General features: G+C 42.7%; 1 protein-coding gene across 2 annotated transcripts; it reads right to left on the bottom strand.

The window, feature by feature from the left end:
* Positions 1-1,467: 1,467 nt before the first annotated feature.
* LOC119268922 (anthocyanidin 5,3-O-glucosyltransferase-like) lies at positions 1,468-4,606 on the bottom strand. 2 transcript variants are annotated; one of them, XM_037550642.1, is made up of 2 exons: positions 3,038-4,606; positions 1,468-2,689 (listed from the first exon to the last, which is right to left on the bottom strand). In XM_037550642.1, the coding sequence occupies exons 1-2, from the start codon at positions 4,430-4,432 to the stop codon at positions 2,582-2,584; spliced, it is 1,503 nt and encodes a 500-aa protein (XP_037406539.1). In that variant the 5' UTR covers positions 4,433-4,606; the 3' UTR covers positions 1,468-2,581. The 2 variants fall into 2 exon arrangements, with proteins under 2 accessions (XP_037406539.1, XP_037406538.1); XM_037550641.1 differs by having other exon boundaries at positions 1,468-2,692.
* Positions 4,607-14,764: the final 10,158 nt, after the last annotated feature.

Consider the following 14,764-nt stretch of genomic DNA (forward strand, 5'->3'; position numbering starts at 1 on the left):
TGTTTTGTGCGGGTACGAGGGACTCACGCGTAGCCTCCTACTGGATTGATACCTTGGTTCTCAAAAATTGAGGAAAATACTTACGCTACTTTGCTGCATCATCCCTTCCTCTTCGGGGAAAACCAACGCAGTGCTCAAGAGGTAGCAGTTTCTAGTAGTGTTGAATACATCTTGTAGTTGATGCTAGTTGGTTTATTTGGTGGAAGATCATATGTTCAGATCCTTAATCATATATTATACTCCTCTGATCTTGAACATGAACATGATTTGTCAGTAGTTATGTTTGTTCTTGAGGGCATGGGAGAAGTCTTGTTATAAGTAATTATGTGAAGTTGGTATTCCTTTAATATTTTGATGATATGTATGTTGTTCTTCCTCTAATAGTGTCGTGTGAATGTCGACTACATGACACTTCACCATGTTTGGGCCCAGGGGAAGGCATTGTGGAGTAATAAGTAGATGATGTGTTGCGAGAGTGACAAAAGCTTAAACCCTAGTTTATGCATTAATTTGTAAGGGCTGATTTGGATCCATACGTTTCATGCCATGGTTAGATTTATCTTAATTCTTATTTCTTAGTTGTGGATGCTTGCGAGATGGGGTAATCATAAGAGGGTTGCTTGTTCAAGTAAGAACATCACCCTAGCACCGGTCCACCCACATATCAAATTATCAAAGTAGTGAACGCGAATTAACTAAACATGATGAAAGTTAACTAGACAATATTCATATGTGTCCTCGAAAATGCTTTGCTCATTATAAGAAGTACTTTCTGATTGTCCTTTGCTATAAAAAGGAGTGAGCCACCTTGCTACACTATTGCTACTATTGTTTGTTGCTACTTGTTACAAATTACTATTAGATAAAATGAGAATAAACGAGACATGAGAGACACAAAGTTTTACATACAAACCCTTGTGGGAGAAAACCACGGACGCACGAAGACGCAATCACTGTGATGGAGGAGTATTACAAGCACGAGACGACATGCAGTCGTTAGGTGCGACTACATGGGGTATATGTGAGAGACAATACACAAGAGTCCTTGGAGGACAAGTAAACGAGTGGTACTCGTACGCATCAATGCCAACGCAACGCCCACAACATGTGTACCACGTCTAGTCCAAGGCGATAGAATTTGGATCACAATTTAAAATCTCCACATTGAGCCAAATTCCCTCTGGTAGTCCAAGAAAGTAAATACTCAATCCAAATTAGCATAAACACCTTGGGCGTCAAAGTCTATAGGACTAGTGACAAATACCAACTAAGCTTGAGCAAAGCTCTAACTTATTGGTAGGAACTGGCTTTATCATCATATATGCAGGATTATCATGAGTACTTATCTTTCTTATCTTCAAATTGCCTTCAGCAATAATATCTCGAATGTACTGAAATCGGACATTAATGTGCTTTGTTCTATCATGACACATTGGATTCTTTGTAAGACATATTACACTTTGAATGTTAGAAAATATGGTTAGGCAAGATGAATCTTCACAAAGGTCGGCATACAAACCTCTCAACCAGATAGCTTCTTTGCATGCCTTAAAAATAGCCATATATACTCGGCACCAGTAGTGGAACAAGCCACAATAGACTACAAAGTTGCTCTTCAACTCACAGCACAACCACCAATGGTGAAAACATAACCTGTCAGTGATCTTCTCTTATCCAAATCACCAGCAAAATCAGAATCAACAAAACCAATAAGTGAATCTCTAGTTTTCCAAACTGCAAGTAAGCATTAGAAGTACCACACAGGTATCTAAAAATCCACTGAACTACTTTCCAGTACTCTTTTCCAGGATTAGCCATGTACCTGCTAACAACACTCAATGCATATGAAAAATCTGGACAAGAACAAACCATTGCATACATAAATGAACTAACTGCACTCGAATAGAAAACTCTAGATATGTACTCAATATCTGCATCTGACTCGTTACTGACTTGGCATTATGCATATTAAAATGATGAAAAACTTTATCAATATATCCCTTCTGACTTAGATACACTTTTCCTGATAGTCTATCTCTGGATATTTCCATGCCAAGTATTTTCTTTGTTGTACCTATATCCTTCATCTCAAATTCGTTACTGAATTGCTTGTTTAATTCATTAATCTCCGGCATACTCTTTGAAGCAATTAACATATCATCAATGTAAATGAGCAAATAAATAGCTGAACCATTGACAGTTTTCAAATAAATACAGTTATCATAATTAGACCTTTTGAAACCTTGGGAGAGCATAAAAGTGTGAAATCTATTATACCACAGTCTAAGAGATTGCTTCAGTCCATAAAGAGATTTTATTAACTTACAGACAAGCTTTTCTTTTCCAGGAATAACAAAATCTTCAGGTTGTTCCATTTCGATATCCCCTTCTAATTCTCCATGTAAAAATGCAGTTTTAACATCTAATTGTTCAAGCTCAAAATTATGCATGGCAACAATACTGAGTAAAGTGCAAATAGAGCTATGCTTTACAACAGGAGAAAAAGACTTCATTATAGTCAATACCTGGAATCTGGCTATAACCTTTATCAACTAACCTTGCTTAGTATCTTGACTCATCATTAGGAGAAACACTTTTTTTTCATGTCCGAAAAATGTTGAACTTGCTGGAATGCCTGTTGTGGCATGTATCTATGGAAGTGTTCTCCAAGGTCTTGTGTTCCGAGAATCTGCTGAAGAGTAATGTTCTTGTTGTTAGAGAAATAACTAAGCTCCCAGACTCAATGTTAGATTTGGCATATGGGTGCTCACATATTTTTTGGATTAGTTCCAGTTTTTTCGATGCTATTCTTTTTGGTGGTATATTCGTTAGACTACGAAATGATTGTGATGACTTCATCAATCTCACGATCTTCCGGCTCAGTTTTCCAAAAGTGTTCATATAGGTAGGATGCGCTCATGCGTTCATATAGGAATAAGTTTGCCTGAGTAATGTGCGTCCGCAGTGTGTTTCTAAAAAGAAAATCCAACATTAAGTAGAGTTTACAAGCTTCGCATCAATCGTGCATGGTTGAGACCTTGGAAATGTCCATGTCTTTGAGGAATTGGGCAAACGCCAAGTTGGACGAGCCCCCTTCCTGGAGCGCCTCAGCCGCCGCATCCTTCGCTGCCGCTACCCGCACCCTGAGTGCCATGCCTCCCTCGGACGCCATAACCCATCTGACCTTCTCCTCCACCTCCTCGGCCTTAACCACCTCTTCACTGTAGCCTCTCATCTCCACCCCGAGCTTCATTCCCTCCACTATGTGCACCTTGTTCACCTTCTGCTCCGCGTACAGCGGCCAGCACAGCAGCGGCAACCCTGCCGTGATGCCCTCCAGCGTCGAGTTCCAGCCGCAGTGCGTCATGAATGCGCCGGTCGCCCTGTGGCGCAGGACCTCCACCTGCGGCGCCCAAGACTTCACCACGAGCCCTCTGTCCTTGGTCCTCTCCAAGAACCCTTCCGGCATGAGCGCGTCGAGGTCAGGCTCCGGGAGCGGATCGCCGTGCTTCTGGTCGGGACTGCGCGGGCTCCTTACAACCCACAGGAACCTCTCCCCTGACTTCTCCAAACCAACTGCAATTTCCTCGAGCTGCTTACTGGAGAATGTGCCCAGGCTGCCGAAGGAGAGGAACACCACGCTCTGGTCCGGCTGCGCGTCCAGCCAGCGGAGGCACTCGTGCTCCTTGTCTCCGCCTCCCGAGACCAACGGTCCAATGCAGTATACCGGCGGCGTCGCACGACCAGGGACGCAAAGTCTGTCGTTGAGAGCGCTCAGTGCGGGCTCTTCCAACGAATCGAAGGAATTGATAAGAATTCCTTTCGCCTCTGCCATTCGCTCAAACATGCGTAAGACGTACACGAGCGCTTCATCGTCGCCGATAACTTCGGAGGGCAGCTCCGAAGCCTTGAAAGGAGGAACACCCGGGAAGGTAATGATGGAGTCGCCGAGCTCTTTTACCTTGGCCGTATTGCTGGCGAACTTGCTCGGCAGGTTGAGAAAGATGGCGAGGTCGGCGGCAGCGGAGGCGAACGAGTAGTAGACCGGCAGCTTGAGCTCGGCCGCGACGTCCTGGGCGTCGACGCAGAACATGTCGAGGACGAGCGCGTGGACGGCGGGCAGCGAGCGGAGGAAGTCGCGGAGGGGCGCATTCATGGCGGCGAGCAATTGGATAACCTTGACGACGTGGTGCCTGGGCGCGCCGTCGGGGTTTGAATCTGCGGGCGGCGACGGCAGGACGTGGAAGGCGACGGAGGGGTTGGAGGCCCTCGCGCGGGCGACCGCGGCGGAGAAGTCCGTGGACTCGGCCTGCGGCTCGACGAGCGCCACGGTGACGGCGAGGCCGTGCTTGAGGAACAACTTGGCGACCTCCACCATCGGCACCAGGTGGCCGACGCCGAGGCCAGGGTACAGGACCACGGTCTTCTTCATCGCTTCACTTCACTCTTCTAGCTGGTAGGAAATGGTTTTTGGTTGGTTTGTGTGTTGTGCCTCTGCTCTGCCGCCCTGCAAACAAACCCACCGGGAACGGGGATAATATAGTGTGGCCTGCTCGAATCCAGTCAAATTTGGACATGGTGGTGGTCTGGTAAAGCAATGCATGGCGACGTGAGACCGTGAGCTGAGCTCAGCGACACATCTCGACAGAATTTAAGCTCTGACACGGTGCCTGAAGCCGCCGTCGTAAAGGGACAGCTCCACAGTCCTCATCTCATCCAGAGTGGCGCCTTTGGGAGTGGTAACGTCATCCGTGACGGTACTCTCCGTGGAGCCTTCTTCCCGCGAGTTTCCGCCATCCCAATCTGCTCTTCGGATCGACGCCGGCTTCTTCTAGAAGGCTTTGTTTGCTCGCTCTTCAGAGCATTGCCACGAGCCCACGAGCACAAGTTACATTTCTCCTACTCACATGCCGATCGCCCATCGACTGCCATTATTGATACATAGTACTCCTGCGACTACAACTTTTAGGCTGGCTGTAGTGGGAGTATCATGCATGCTAACTAAATAATTTTGATGAAGTGACATAGAATGAAATGAAGAAAGAGAGGCTTGAGTATCATATCATGATACCGTATCATATTAAATGATGTGCTACTTTATGTCATGCATGGCAATAAATATAGTCATCTATGATACCAAATATGATATTACAGAGGTAGTATCATAAGTAGTATCATAAGTACTCTGGTTGTAGTATCATGCATGTCCTAGAATATAGTATCATAGACTAGTATCATACTAGTATATGATACTCTTCATTACAACCAGTCTTACTGTTGCAGTGACGTAATAAATGAATTATTTTCAAAAAGATCCACATCCAGGATTCAGCGGAAGTACAAAGGACTTTAAATACAAGGGTTAATATAAGAATCGCATCGAAATGCATGTACCATGAATGGTCAATGCGTCGCTAGAACAAGACTGTGGTGCGTCAATGACCAGCGCTCTAGAGTCATAATGGTCGCTGTTGAATCGATCTGAAGAATCTATGATCAAATCTCATTGTCGCGTAAGTACCTTCCTAAAACAATGCTGAATGTTATGGGCCGAGCCAAGTTGATCACCAATGAGCATTTCGTTCATAGTGCACGCTACAAGCGATACATTCGCTAACACGCTCGCCTACAAAAATGACTAGGTGAGGCTAGGCAAACTCAATGCCTGACTTTGGGATCGAGGATACTTTCAACAATAAATATATCAAAGCTTCGTCGGTTAAAGTGCACCAAAGGATAAGATATCTTTCTCGTCATACAAATTGAAGCCGTTCTAGCTTGATAATGTGCCCCGTGCCTTTAGCTTTTCAGGCTATACGCTCCTGCCTAGCATGACACACCATAAACCAATGGAGCCCAACCCACCTCACGGCTTGTGCCACACGACTTGGATGCTAAGCATACGCACGTAGTTGAGGATGTGTCTATAGCTCACCCGCAGCGAGCATTTCCCTCGCCCTGCGCAACGCGCTACTGACTGGCACGGTAGTTGCTACGAATGTTAGTTCGTTCATTTGTTTCTTTCTTTCTTTTTTCCCTCTAGATATTCCGAAATTACTTTGATAATAATTTTAAAACATTCATCACACAAAAATGCCCATGTTGTGTAAAAATAATGTCCGCACCAATTTAAAAAGTGTTCATGTGTTTCAAAAAAATTGTTTGTGACATTTTAAGGAAATGTTCACGTAATTTTGAAAAAGGTATTTTATACCACTCAAAAAGATACTCACACATTTGAAAATGTTCGTCACATTTTATAAAATGTTTATATAAGGCAAAAAAGTGTTTGCATAATTTTATAAAATGCTTTGTACCATTAAAAAAAGTACGTGACATTTACAGTATGTTCACACATTCAAAATAATTGTTTGTGACATTTAAGAAAAATGTTTACATTATGTAAATAAATGTTCGTGGAATATAAAAAAATGTTGCATACCATACAAAAATATGTTTGTGACAATTTAAAATATGTTTGTCACATTTAATAATATGTTAATATATTGTAAAAAGATGTTTGCGTAGGACAAAAAAAGGTTCCATACCCTTCAAAAAAAGTTCATCATGTATGGGAAAATGTTTATCATCCATAAAAAATGATTGAAAATATTATTTTGGAAAAATATTAATCATGTATTTGAAAAATGTTCAACGTGTATCAAGAAAAATTAAATGTGTGTACGAAAAATGTATAACATGTATCAAAAAATGTTAAACTTGTATCGGAAAAATGTACAATGTGTACCAAAAAATACTCATTATGTATTTTTAAAATATTCAACATGTATACAAAAAATGTAAACATGTAGTGCAAAAAGTCGACATATAATTGATTTAATAAAACTACAAATAAAAAATACGAAGAAAATCAGAAAGAAACACAGAAAAAGAAAACCAAAAACCGAATATCATGAAAAAAAGACAGAAAAAAGGTAAAGAAACACAAAAAACCAAAAACAGCAATAATAACAGGTAAAAACCCAAAAAACATGAATGCAGGAGGAGCTCCATAGATTTTGAATCTGGAAGATTCAAAATTCATAGTTTTATGTATCAAAGAAACTACACATATACCTAGAGGCATAATGTACATGTGTGTAAATTTTCATGATGAAATACGTTGAAATGAGGGTTGTGCAAAGAAAAACAAATTTGTGGCTTTTCAACACATGATCTGTTCATTGCTCAAAGTCCATGATTTTTTTCTTGTACAGGTCGCAATTCAAGATATTTAATCATGAAATTTTACACGCACATACAGGGTATTTTTCTAGAATTTTTGAACTAAAAAGGAAGTATATACATGTACTCTATGGAGCTCAGTCTCCAAAAGGTCCTATTCAAAACCCACACAAGAAACCAGACAAAAGTGTTGTTGACGTATAAAAAATGTAGAATAATAAGCAAAAGAACAAACAAGTGAAAAAATTAAAGAAGCGAAGTGCGAAAAAGAATGGAAAAATAGAGAAGAAGAAAACTCAAAGAAAACAGGTTTGAAATAGCCTCAAGTACAACGCACACCTACAACTTATCACTAAGGGCGTGTTTGGTTCGAGTTTGGAACAGTAGTCGCATTGCATACCCTTCTCAACCCAGTCTGATTGAGAAAAACAGGCCCTAATACGCCATATGCAACTTGTTTGGTTGTCTGCATCGCTAGTCCCTGCATTAGGTAATACGCAAGTGTACTTTGTTTGGTTGGCTGGATTGGCCCTAGCGGCACATGAACACGGTGTTTGGTTGCATGCGGCGTACATGTTGTGCTTACCTTGTACCTAGTTGGTGAGCTTACCCACAATGATCACACCTAGCACACCAACGCCACAACACAGCAATGGTGATGAACTGGGTGAAGATGATGAAGTTCTTCAGCTTCAAGCCGAACTGACGATCCACCTTAGCAGCTTCCACTTTGATAGCTCCAACCTTGGCACTGTCGACACTGCTGCCTTCATGCTTTCGCACCCAGGCGGAGTAAGCTTGTTCTGCTGCCTGCCTAGTCTTCAACCCTCTATAGTTGTTGTTGCTATACGATGCCACTTGTGCATTGGCTTCTTCCCATGAACTATAAACCCCTGGAACCTCACCGATGAACACGGCATACCACTTGCCCTAGCAATGCACAAGAGCAAGACTTGAAGCAGCAAATCAATGGAGCACAAGTAGCAAGAAAAGTAGCATACAAACAATAATGGAGCAGAAGAGAAGTAAACCATGCATGATCATACGACATAGCAAGTTCAACCTAACACTACCATGGTGTTAACCTACCACCACATCCAAAAAAGGGTGTCGTCCTACCACCGCAAGTTTACCATCAGCGTGAGGGGTTAGTATATTGTTGGAAATATGCCCTAGAGGCAATAATAAAATGGTTATTATTGTATTTCCTTGTTCATGATAATTGTCTATTGTTCATGCTATAATTGTATTATCCGGAAACCGTAATACATGTGTGAATACATAGACCACAACATGTCCCTAGTAAGCCTCTAGTTGACTAGCTCGTTGATCAATACATGGTCATGGTTTGCTGATCATGGACATTGGATGTCATTGATAACGGGATCACATCATTAGGAGAATGATGTGATGGCCAAGACCCAATCCTAAGCCTAGCACAAGATCGTATAGTTCGTCTGCTAAAGCTTTTCTAATGTCAAGTATCATTTCCTTAAACCATGATATTGTGCAGCTCCCGGATACTGTAGAAATGCTTTGGGTGTACCAAACGTCACAACGTAACTGGGTGGCTATAAAGGTGCACTGCGGGTATCTCCGAAAGTGTCTGTTGGGTTGGCACGAATCGAGAATGGGATTTGTCACTCCGTGTAAACGGAGAGGTATCTCTGGGCCCACTCGGTAGGACATCATCATAATGTGCACAATGTGACCAAGGAGTTGATCACGGGATGATGTGTTACGGAAAGAGTAAAGAGACTTGCCGGTAACGAGATTGAATAAGGTATCAGGATACCGACGATCGAATATCGGGCAAGTACTATACCGGTAGACAAAGGGAATTGTATACGGGATTGACTGAATCCTTGACATCGTGGTTCATCCGATGAGATCATCATGGAACATGTGGGAGCCAACATGGGTATCCAGATCCCGCTGATGGTTATTGACCAAAGAGATGTCTCGGTCATGTCTGCATTATTCCCGAGCCCGTAGGGTCTACACACTTAAGGTTCGATGACGCAAAGGTTATAAGGAAAGTATGTACGCGGTTACCGAATGTTGTTCGGAGTCCCGGATGAGATCCCGGACGTCACGAGGAGTTCCGGAATGGTCCAGAGGTAAAGATTTATATATAGGAAGTCCCGTTTTGGTCACCGGAAAAGTTTCGGGTGCTATCGGTAACGTACCGGGACCACCGGGAGGGTCCCGAGGGTCCACCAGTTGGGGCCACCAGCCCCAAAAGGCTGCGTGGGCCAAGTGTGGGAGGGGACCAGCCCCAGGTCCAGATGGAGAGTGGGAAGGGGGCAAACCCTAGGTCCAGATGGGCCTCAAGGCCCACCCTAGGGCGCCCCCCTCTCCTCTCCCCTTTGGCCACCACCCTAGATGGCATCTAGGGCTGCCGCCCCCCTAGGGAGGGAACCCTAGAAGGGGGCGCAGCCCCTCCCCTCCCCTATATATACTTGAGGTATTGGGGGCTGCCCAACACATGATTTGATCTCCCTCTTGGCGCAGCCCTACCTCTCTCCTTCCTCGTCTCTCGTAGTGCTTGGCGAAGCCCTGCTGGAGTCTCGCGCTCCTCCACCACCACCACGCCATCATGCTGCTGCTGGATAGAGTCTTCCCCAACCTCTCCCTCTCTCCTTGCTGGATCAAGGCACGGGAGACATCACCGGGCTGTACGTGTGTTGAACGCGGAGGCGCCGTTGTTCGGCGCTTAGATCGGAATCGACCGCGATCTGAATTGTTGAGTGTACGACTCCACCAACCGCATTCATGCAATGCTTCCGCTTAGCGATCTACAAGGGTATGTAGATGCACTCCCCTTCCTCTCATTGCTAGATTACTCCATAGATTGATCTTGGTGATGCGTAGAAAATTTTAAATTTCTGCTACGATCCCCAACAGTGGCATAATGAGCTAGGTCTATGCGTAGTTTCTATGCACGAGTAGAATACAAAGTAGTTGTGGGCGATAATTTGTTCAATTTGCTTGCCGTTACTAGTCTTATCTTGATTCGGCGGCATTGTGGGATGAAGCGGCCCGGACTGACCTTACACGTATGCTTACGTGAGACTGGTTCCACCGACTGACATGCACTTGATGCCCAAGGTGGCTCGCGGGTGTCTGTCTCTCCCACTTTAGTCGGATCGGATTCGATGAAAAGGGTCCTTATGAAGGGTAAATAGCAATTGGCATATCACCGTTGTGGTTTTGCGTAGGTAAGAAACTTTCTTGCTAGAAACCCATAGCAGCCACGTAAAACATGCAACAACAATTAGAGGACGTCTAACTTGTTTTTGCAGGGTATGCTATGTGATGTGATATGGCCAAAAGGATGTGAAGAATGATATATGTGATGTATGAGATTGATCATGTTCTTGTAATAGGAATCTCGACATGCATGTCGATGAGTATGACAACCGGCAAGAGCCATAGGAGTTGTCTTAATTTATTTATGACCTCCGTGTCAATGAAAACGCCATGTAATTACTTTACTTTATTGCTAACCGTTAGCCATAGTAGTAGAAGTAATAGTTGGCGAGGCAACTTCATGAAGACACGATGATGGAGATCATGGTGTCATGCCGGTGACGATGGTGTTCATGTCGCGCCTCGAAGATGGAGATCAAAGGCGCAAGATGATATTGGCCATATCATGTCACTTTATGATTTGCATGTGATGTTTGTCATGTTTACATCTTATTTGCTTAGAACGACGGTAGCATAAATAAGATGATCCCTCACTAAAATTTCAAGAAAGTGTTCCCCCTAACTGTGCACCGTTCTAAGGTCCGTTGTTCCGAAGCACCACGTGATGATTGGGTGTGATAGGTTCTAACTTTCGCATACAACGGGTGTAAGCCAGATTTACACATGCAATACACTTAGTTTAACTTGACGAGCCTAGCATGTACAGACATGGCCTCGGAACACGGAAGACCGAAAGGTCGAACATGAGTCATATAGTGGATACGATCAACATGAAGATGTTCACCGATGATGACTAGTCTGCCTCACGTGATGATCGGACACGGCCTAGTTGACTCGGATCATGTATCACTTAGATGACTAGAGGGATGTCTATCTAAGTGGGAGTTCATTGAATAATTTCATTAGATGAACTTAATTATCATGAACATGGTCAAAAGGTCTTTGCAAATTATGTCATAGCTCACGCTTTGGTTCTACTGTTTTAGATATGTTCCTAGAGAAAATTTAGTTGAGAGTTGACAGTAGAAATTATGCGGACTGGGTCCGTGAACTAAGGATTGTCCTCATTGCTGCACGGAATGGCTATGTCCTTAATGCACCACTTAGTGTGTTGAACCTCGAGCGTCGTCTGTAGATGTTGGGAAACATCTAACATACACGTTTTGATGACTACGTGATAGTTCAGTGCGTAATACTAACGGTTTAGAATTGTGGCACCAAAGACGTTTTTGAAACGTCACAGAACATATGAGATGTTCCAAAGAATGAAATTGGGATTTCAGACTAGTGCCCACGTCAAGAGGTATGAGACCTCTGACAAGTTTCTTAAGCCTGCAAACTAAGGGAGAAAAGCTCAATCGTTGAGCATGTGCTCAGATTGTCTGAGTACTACAATCGCTTGAATCGAGTGGGAGTAAATCCTCCAGATGAGATAGTGATAGTTCTCCATAGTCACTGCAACCAAGCTATTATAGCTTAGTGATGAACTATAACATATCAGGGATAGACATGATGATCCTTGAGCAACTCGTGATGTTTGACACCGCGAAAGTAGAAATCAAGTAGGAGCATCAATTGTTGATGGTTAAACCACTAGTTTCAAGAAGGGCAAGGGAAAGAAGGGATACTTCATGAGACGGCAAATCAATTACTGCTCTAGTGAAGAAACCCAAGGTTGAACCAAACCCGAGACTAAGTGCTTCTATAATGAGGGGAACGGTCACTGAAGCAGAACTACCCTAGATACTTGGTAGATGAGAAGGCTGGCAAGTTCGACAGAAGTATTTTGGATATACGTCATATCATTGTGTACTTTACTAGTACTCCTAGTAGCACCAGGGTAATAAATACCGGTTCGGTTGCTAAGCGTTAGTAACTCGAAATAAAAGGCTGCGGAGACTAGCTAAAGGTGAGATGACGATATGTGTTGGAAGTGTTACCAAGGTTGATGTGATCAAACATTGCACGCTCCCTCTACCATCGAGATTGGTGTTAAACCGAAATAATTGTTATTTGGTGTTTGCGTTGAGCATAGACATGATTGGATTATGTTTATCGCAATATGATTATTCATTTAAAGAGAATAATGTTTTCTCTGTTTATTTGAATAATACCTTCAATGGTCTTGCACCTAAAATGAATGGTTTATTGAATCTCGATCGTAGTGATACACATGTTCATGCCAAAAGATATAAGATAGTAATGATAGTACCACGTACTTGTGGCACTACCATTTGAGTCATGTTGGTATAAAACGCATGAAGAAGCTCCATGTTGATGGATCTTTGGACTCACTCGTTTTTGAAAAGATTGAGACATGCGAACCATGTCTATTGGTAGATATGCATGAAGAAACTCCATGCAGATGGATCATTTGGACTCACTTGATTCTGAATCACTTGAGACATGCAAATCATACCACGTGGGTAAGATGACTGAAAGGCCTCGTTTTCAGTAAGATGGAACAAGAAAGCAACTTGTTGGAAGTAATACATTTTGATGTGTGCAGTCCAATGAGTGCTGAGGCACGTAGTGGATATCGTTATGTTCTTGCTTCACAGATGATTTGAGTAGATGTTGAGTATATTTACTTGATGAAACACAAGTCTGAATTATTGAAAGGTTCAAGTAATTGCAGAATGAAGTTGAAGATCGTCGTGACAAGATGATAAAATGTCTATGATATGATCATAGAGATGAATATCTGAGTTACAAGTTTGGCACACAATTAAGACATTGTGGAAATTGTTTCACAACTAATACCGCCTGGAACACCATAGGGTGATGGTGTGTCCGAACATCATAACTGCATCCTATTAGATATGGTGCATACCATGATGTCTCTTGTTGAATTACCACTATCGTTTATGGGTTAGGCATTAGAGACAACCGCACTCACTTTAAATAGGGCACCACACAATTCTGTTGAGACGACACCGTATGAACTATGGTTTAGAAAAACCTAAGCTGTCGTTTCTTAAAAGTTTGAGATTGCGATGCTTATGTGAAAAAGTTTCAGGCTGATAAGCTCGAACCCAAAGAGGATAAATGCATCTTCATAGAATACCCAAAAACAGTTGGGTATACCTCCTGTCTCAGATCCGAAAGCAATAGGGATTGTTTCTAGAATTGGGTCCTTTCTCGAGGAAAAGTTTCTCTCGAAAGAATTGAGTGGGAGGATGGTGGAGACTTGATGAGGTTATTGAACCGTCACTTCAACTAGTGTGTAGCAGGGCACACAGAGTTGTTCCTGTGGCACCTACACCAATTGAAATGGAAGCTTATGATAGTGATCATGAAACTTCGGATCAAGTCTCTACCAAACCTCATAGGTCGATAAGGATGCATGCTACTTCAGAGTGGTACGTAATCCTGTCTTGGAAGTCATGTTGCTAGACAACAATGAACCTACGAGCTATGGAGAAGCGATGGTGGGCCCGGATTCTGACGAATGGCTCGAGGCCATAAAATCCGAGAGAGGATCCATGTATAAAAACAAAGTATAGACTTTGGAAAGAACTACTTGATGGTCGTAAGGCTGTTGGGTGCAGATGGATTTTAAAAGGAAGACGGATAATGATGGTAAGTGTCACCATTAAGAAAGCTTGACTTGTCGTTAAGATGTTTCCCGACAAGTTCAAGGAGTTGACTACGATGAGACTTTCTCACTCGTAGCGATGCTAAGAGTCTGTTGGAATTATGTTAGTAGTTACTGCATTATTTATGAAATCTTGCAGATAGAATGTCAAAACATTGTTTCCTCGACGTTTTTCTTGGGGAAAGGTTGTATGTGATACAACCAGAAGGTTTTGTCAATCCTGAAAGATGCTAACAAGTATGCAAAGCTCCAGCAATCCTTGTAAGGACTGGAGTAAGCATCTCGGAATTGGAATGTACGCTTTGATGAGATGATCAAAGATTTTGGGTTTATACAAAGTTTATGAGAAACTTGTATTTCCAAAGAAGTGAGTGGGAGCACTATAGAATTTTTGATGAGTATATGTTGTTAACATATTGTTGATCAGAAATGATGTAGAATTTCTAGAAAGCATAAAGGGTTATTTGAAAAGTGTTTTTCAATGGAAACCTAGATTAAGCTACTTGAACATTGAGCATCAAGATCTATAAGGATAGATCAAAACACTTAATAGTACTTTCGAATGAATACATACCGTGACAAGATTTTGAAGGAGTTCAAAAATAGATCAGCAAAGAAGGAGTTCTTAGCTGTGTTACAAGGTGTGAATATTGAGTAAGACTCAAGACCTAACCACGGCAGAAGAGAGAGAAAGGATGAAGGTCGCCCCCTATGCTTTAGACGTAGGCTCTACAGTATGTTATGTTGTGTACCGCACCTGAAGTGTGC

The sequence above is a fragment of the Triticum dicoccoides genome, chromosome 3A (assembly GCF_002162155.2).
Source record: "Triticum dicoccoides isolate Atlit2015 ecotype Zavitan chromosome 3A, WEW_v2.0, whole genome shotgun sequence".
Lineage (NCBI taxonomy): Eukaryota > Viridiplantae > Streptophyta > Magnoliopsida > Poales > Poaceae > Triticum > Triticum dicoccoides.

What these genes read in the sequence shown, in the direction of transcription:
- LOC119268922 (XM_037550641.1), bottom strand. Translation starts at nt 4,432, where the DNA reads ATGAAGAAGACCGTGGTCCTGTACCCTGGCCTCGGCGTCGGCCACCTG. An exon ending in AAGACATGGACATTTCCAAG is followed by an intron (nt 2,693 to 3,037) that starts GTCTCAACCATG and finishes ATTACTCTTCAG; the next exon opens with CAGATTCTCGGAACACAAGA.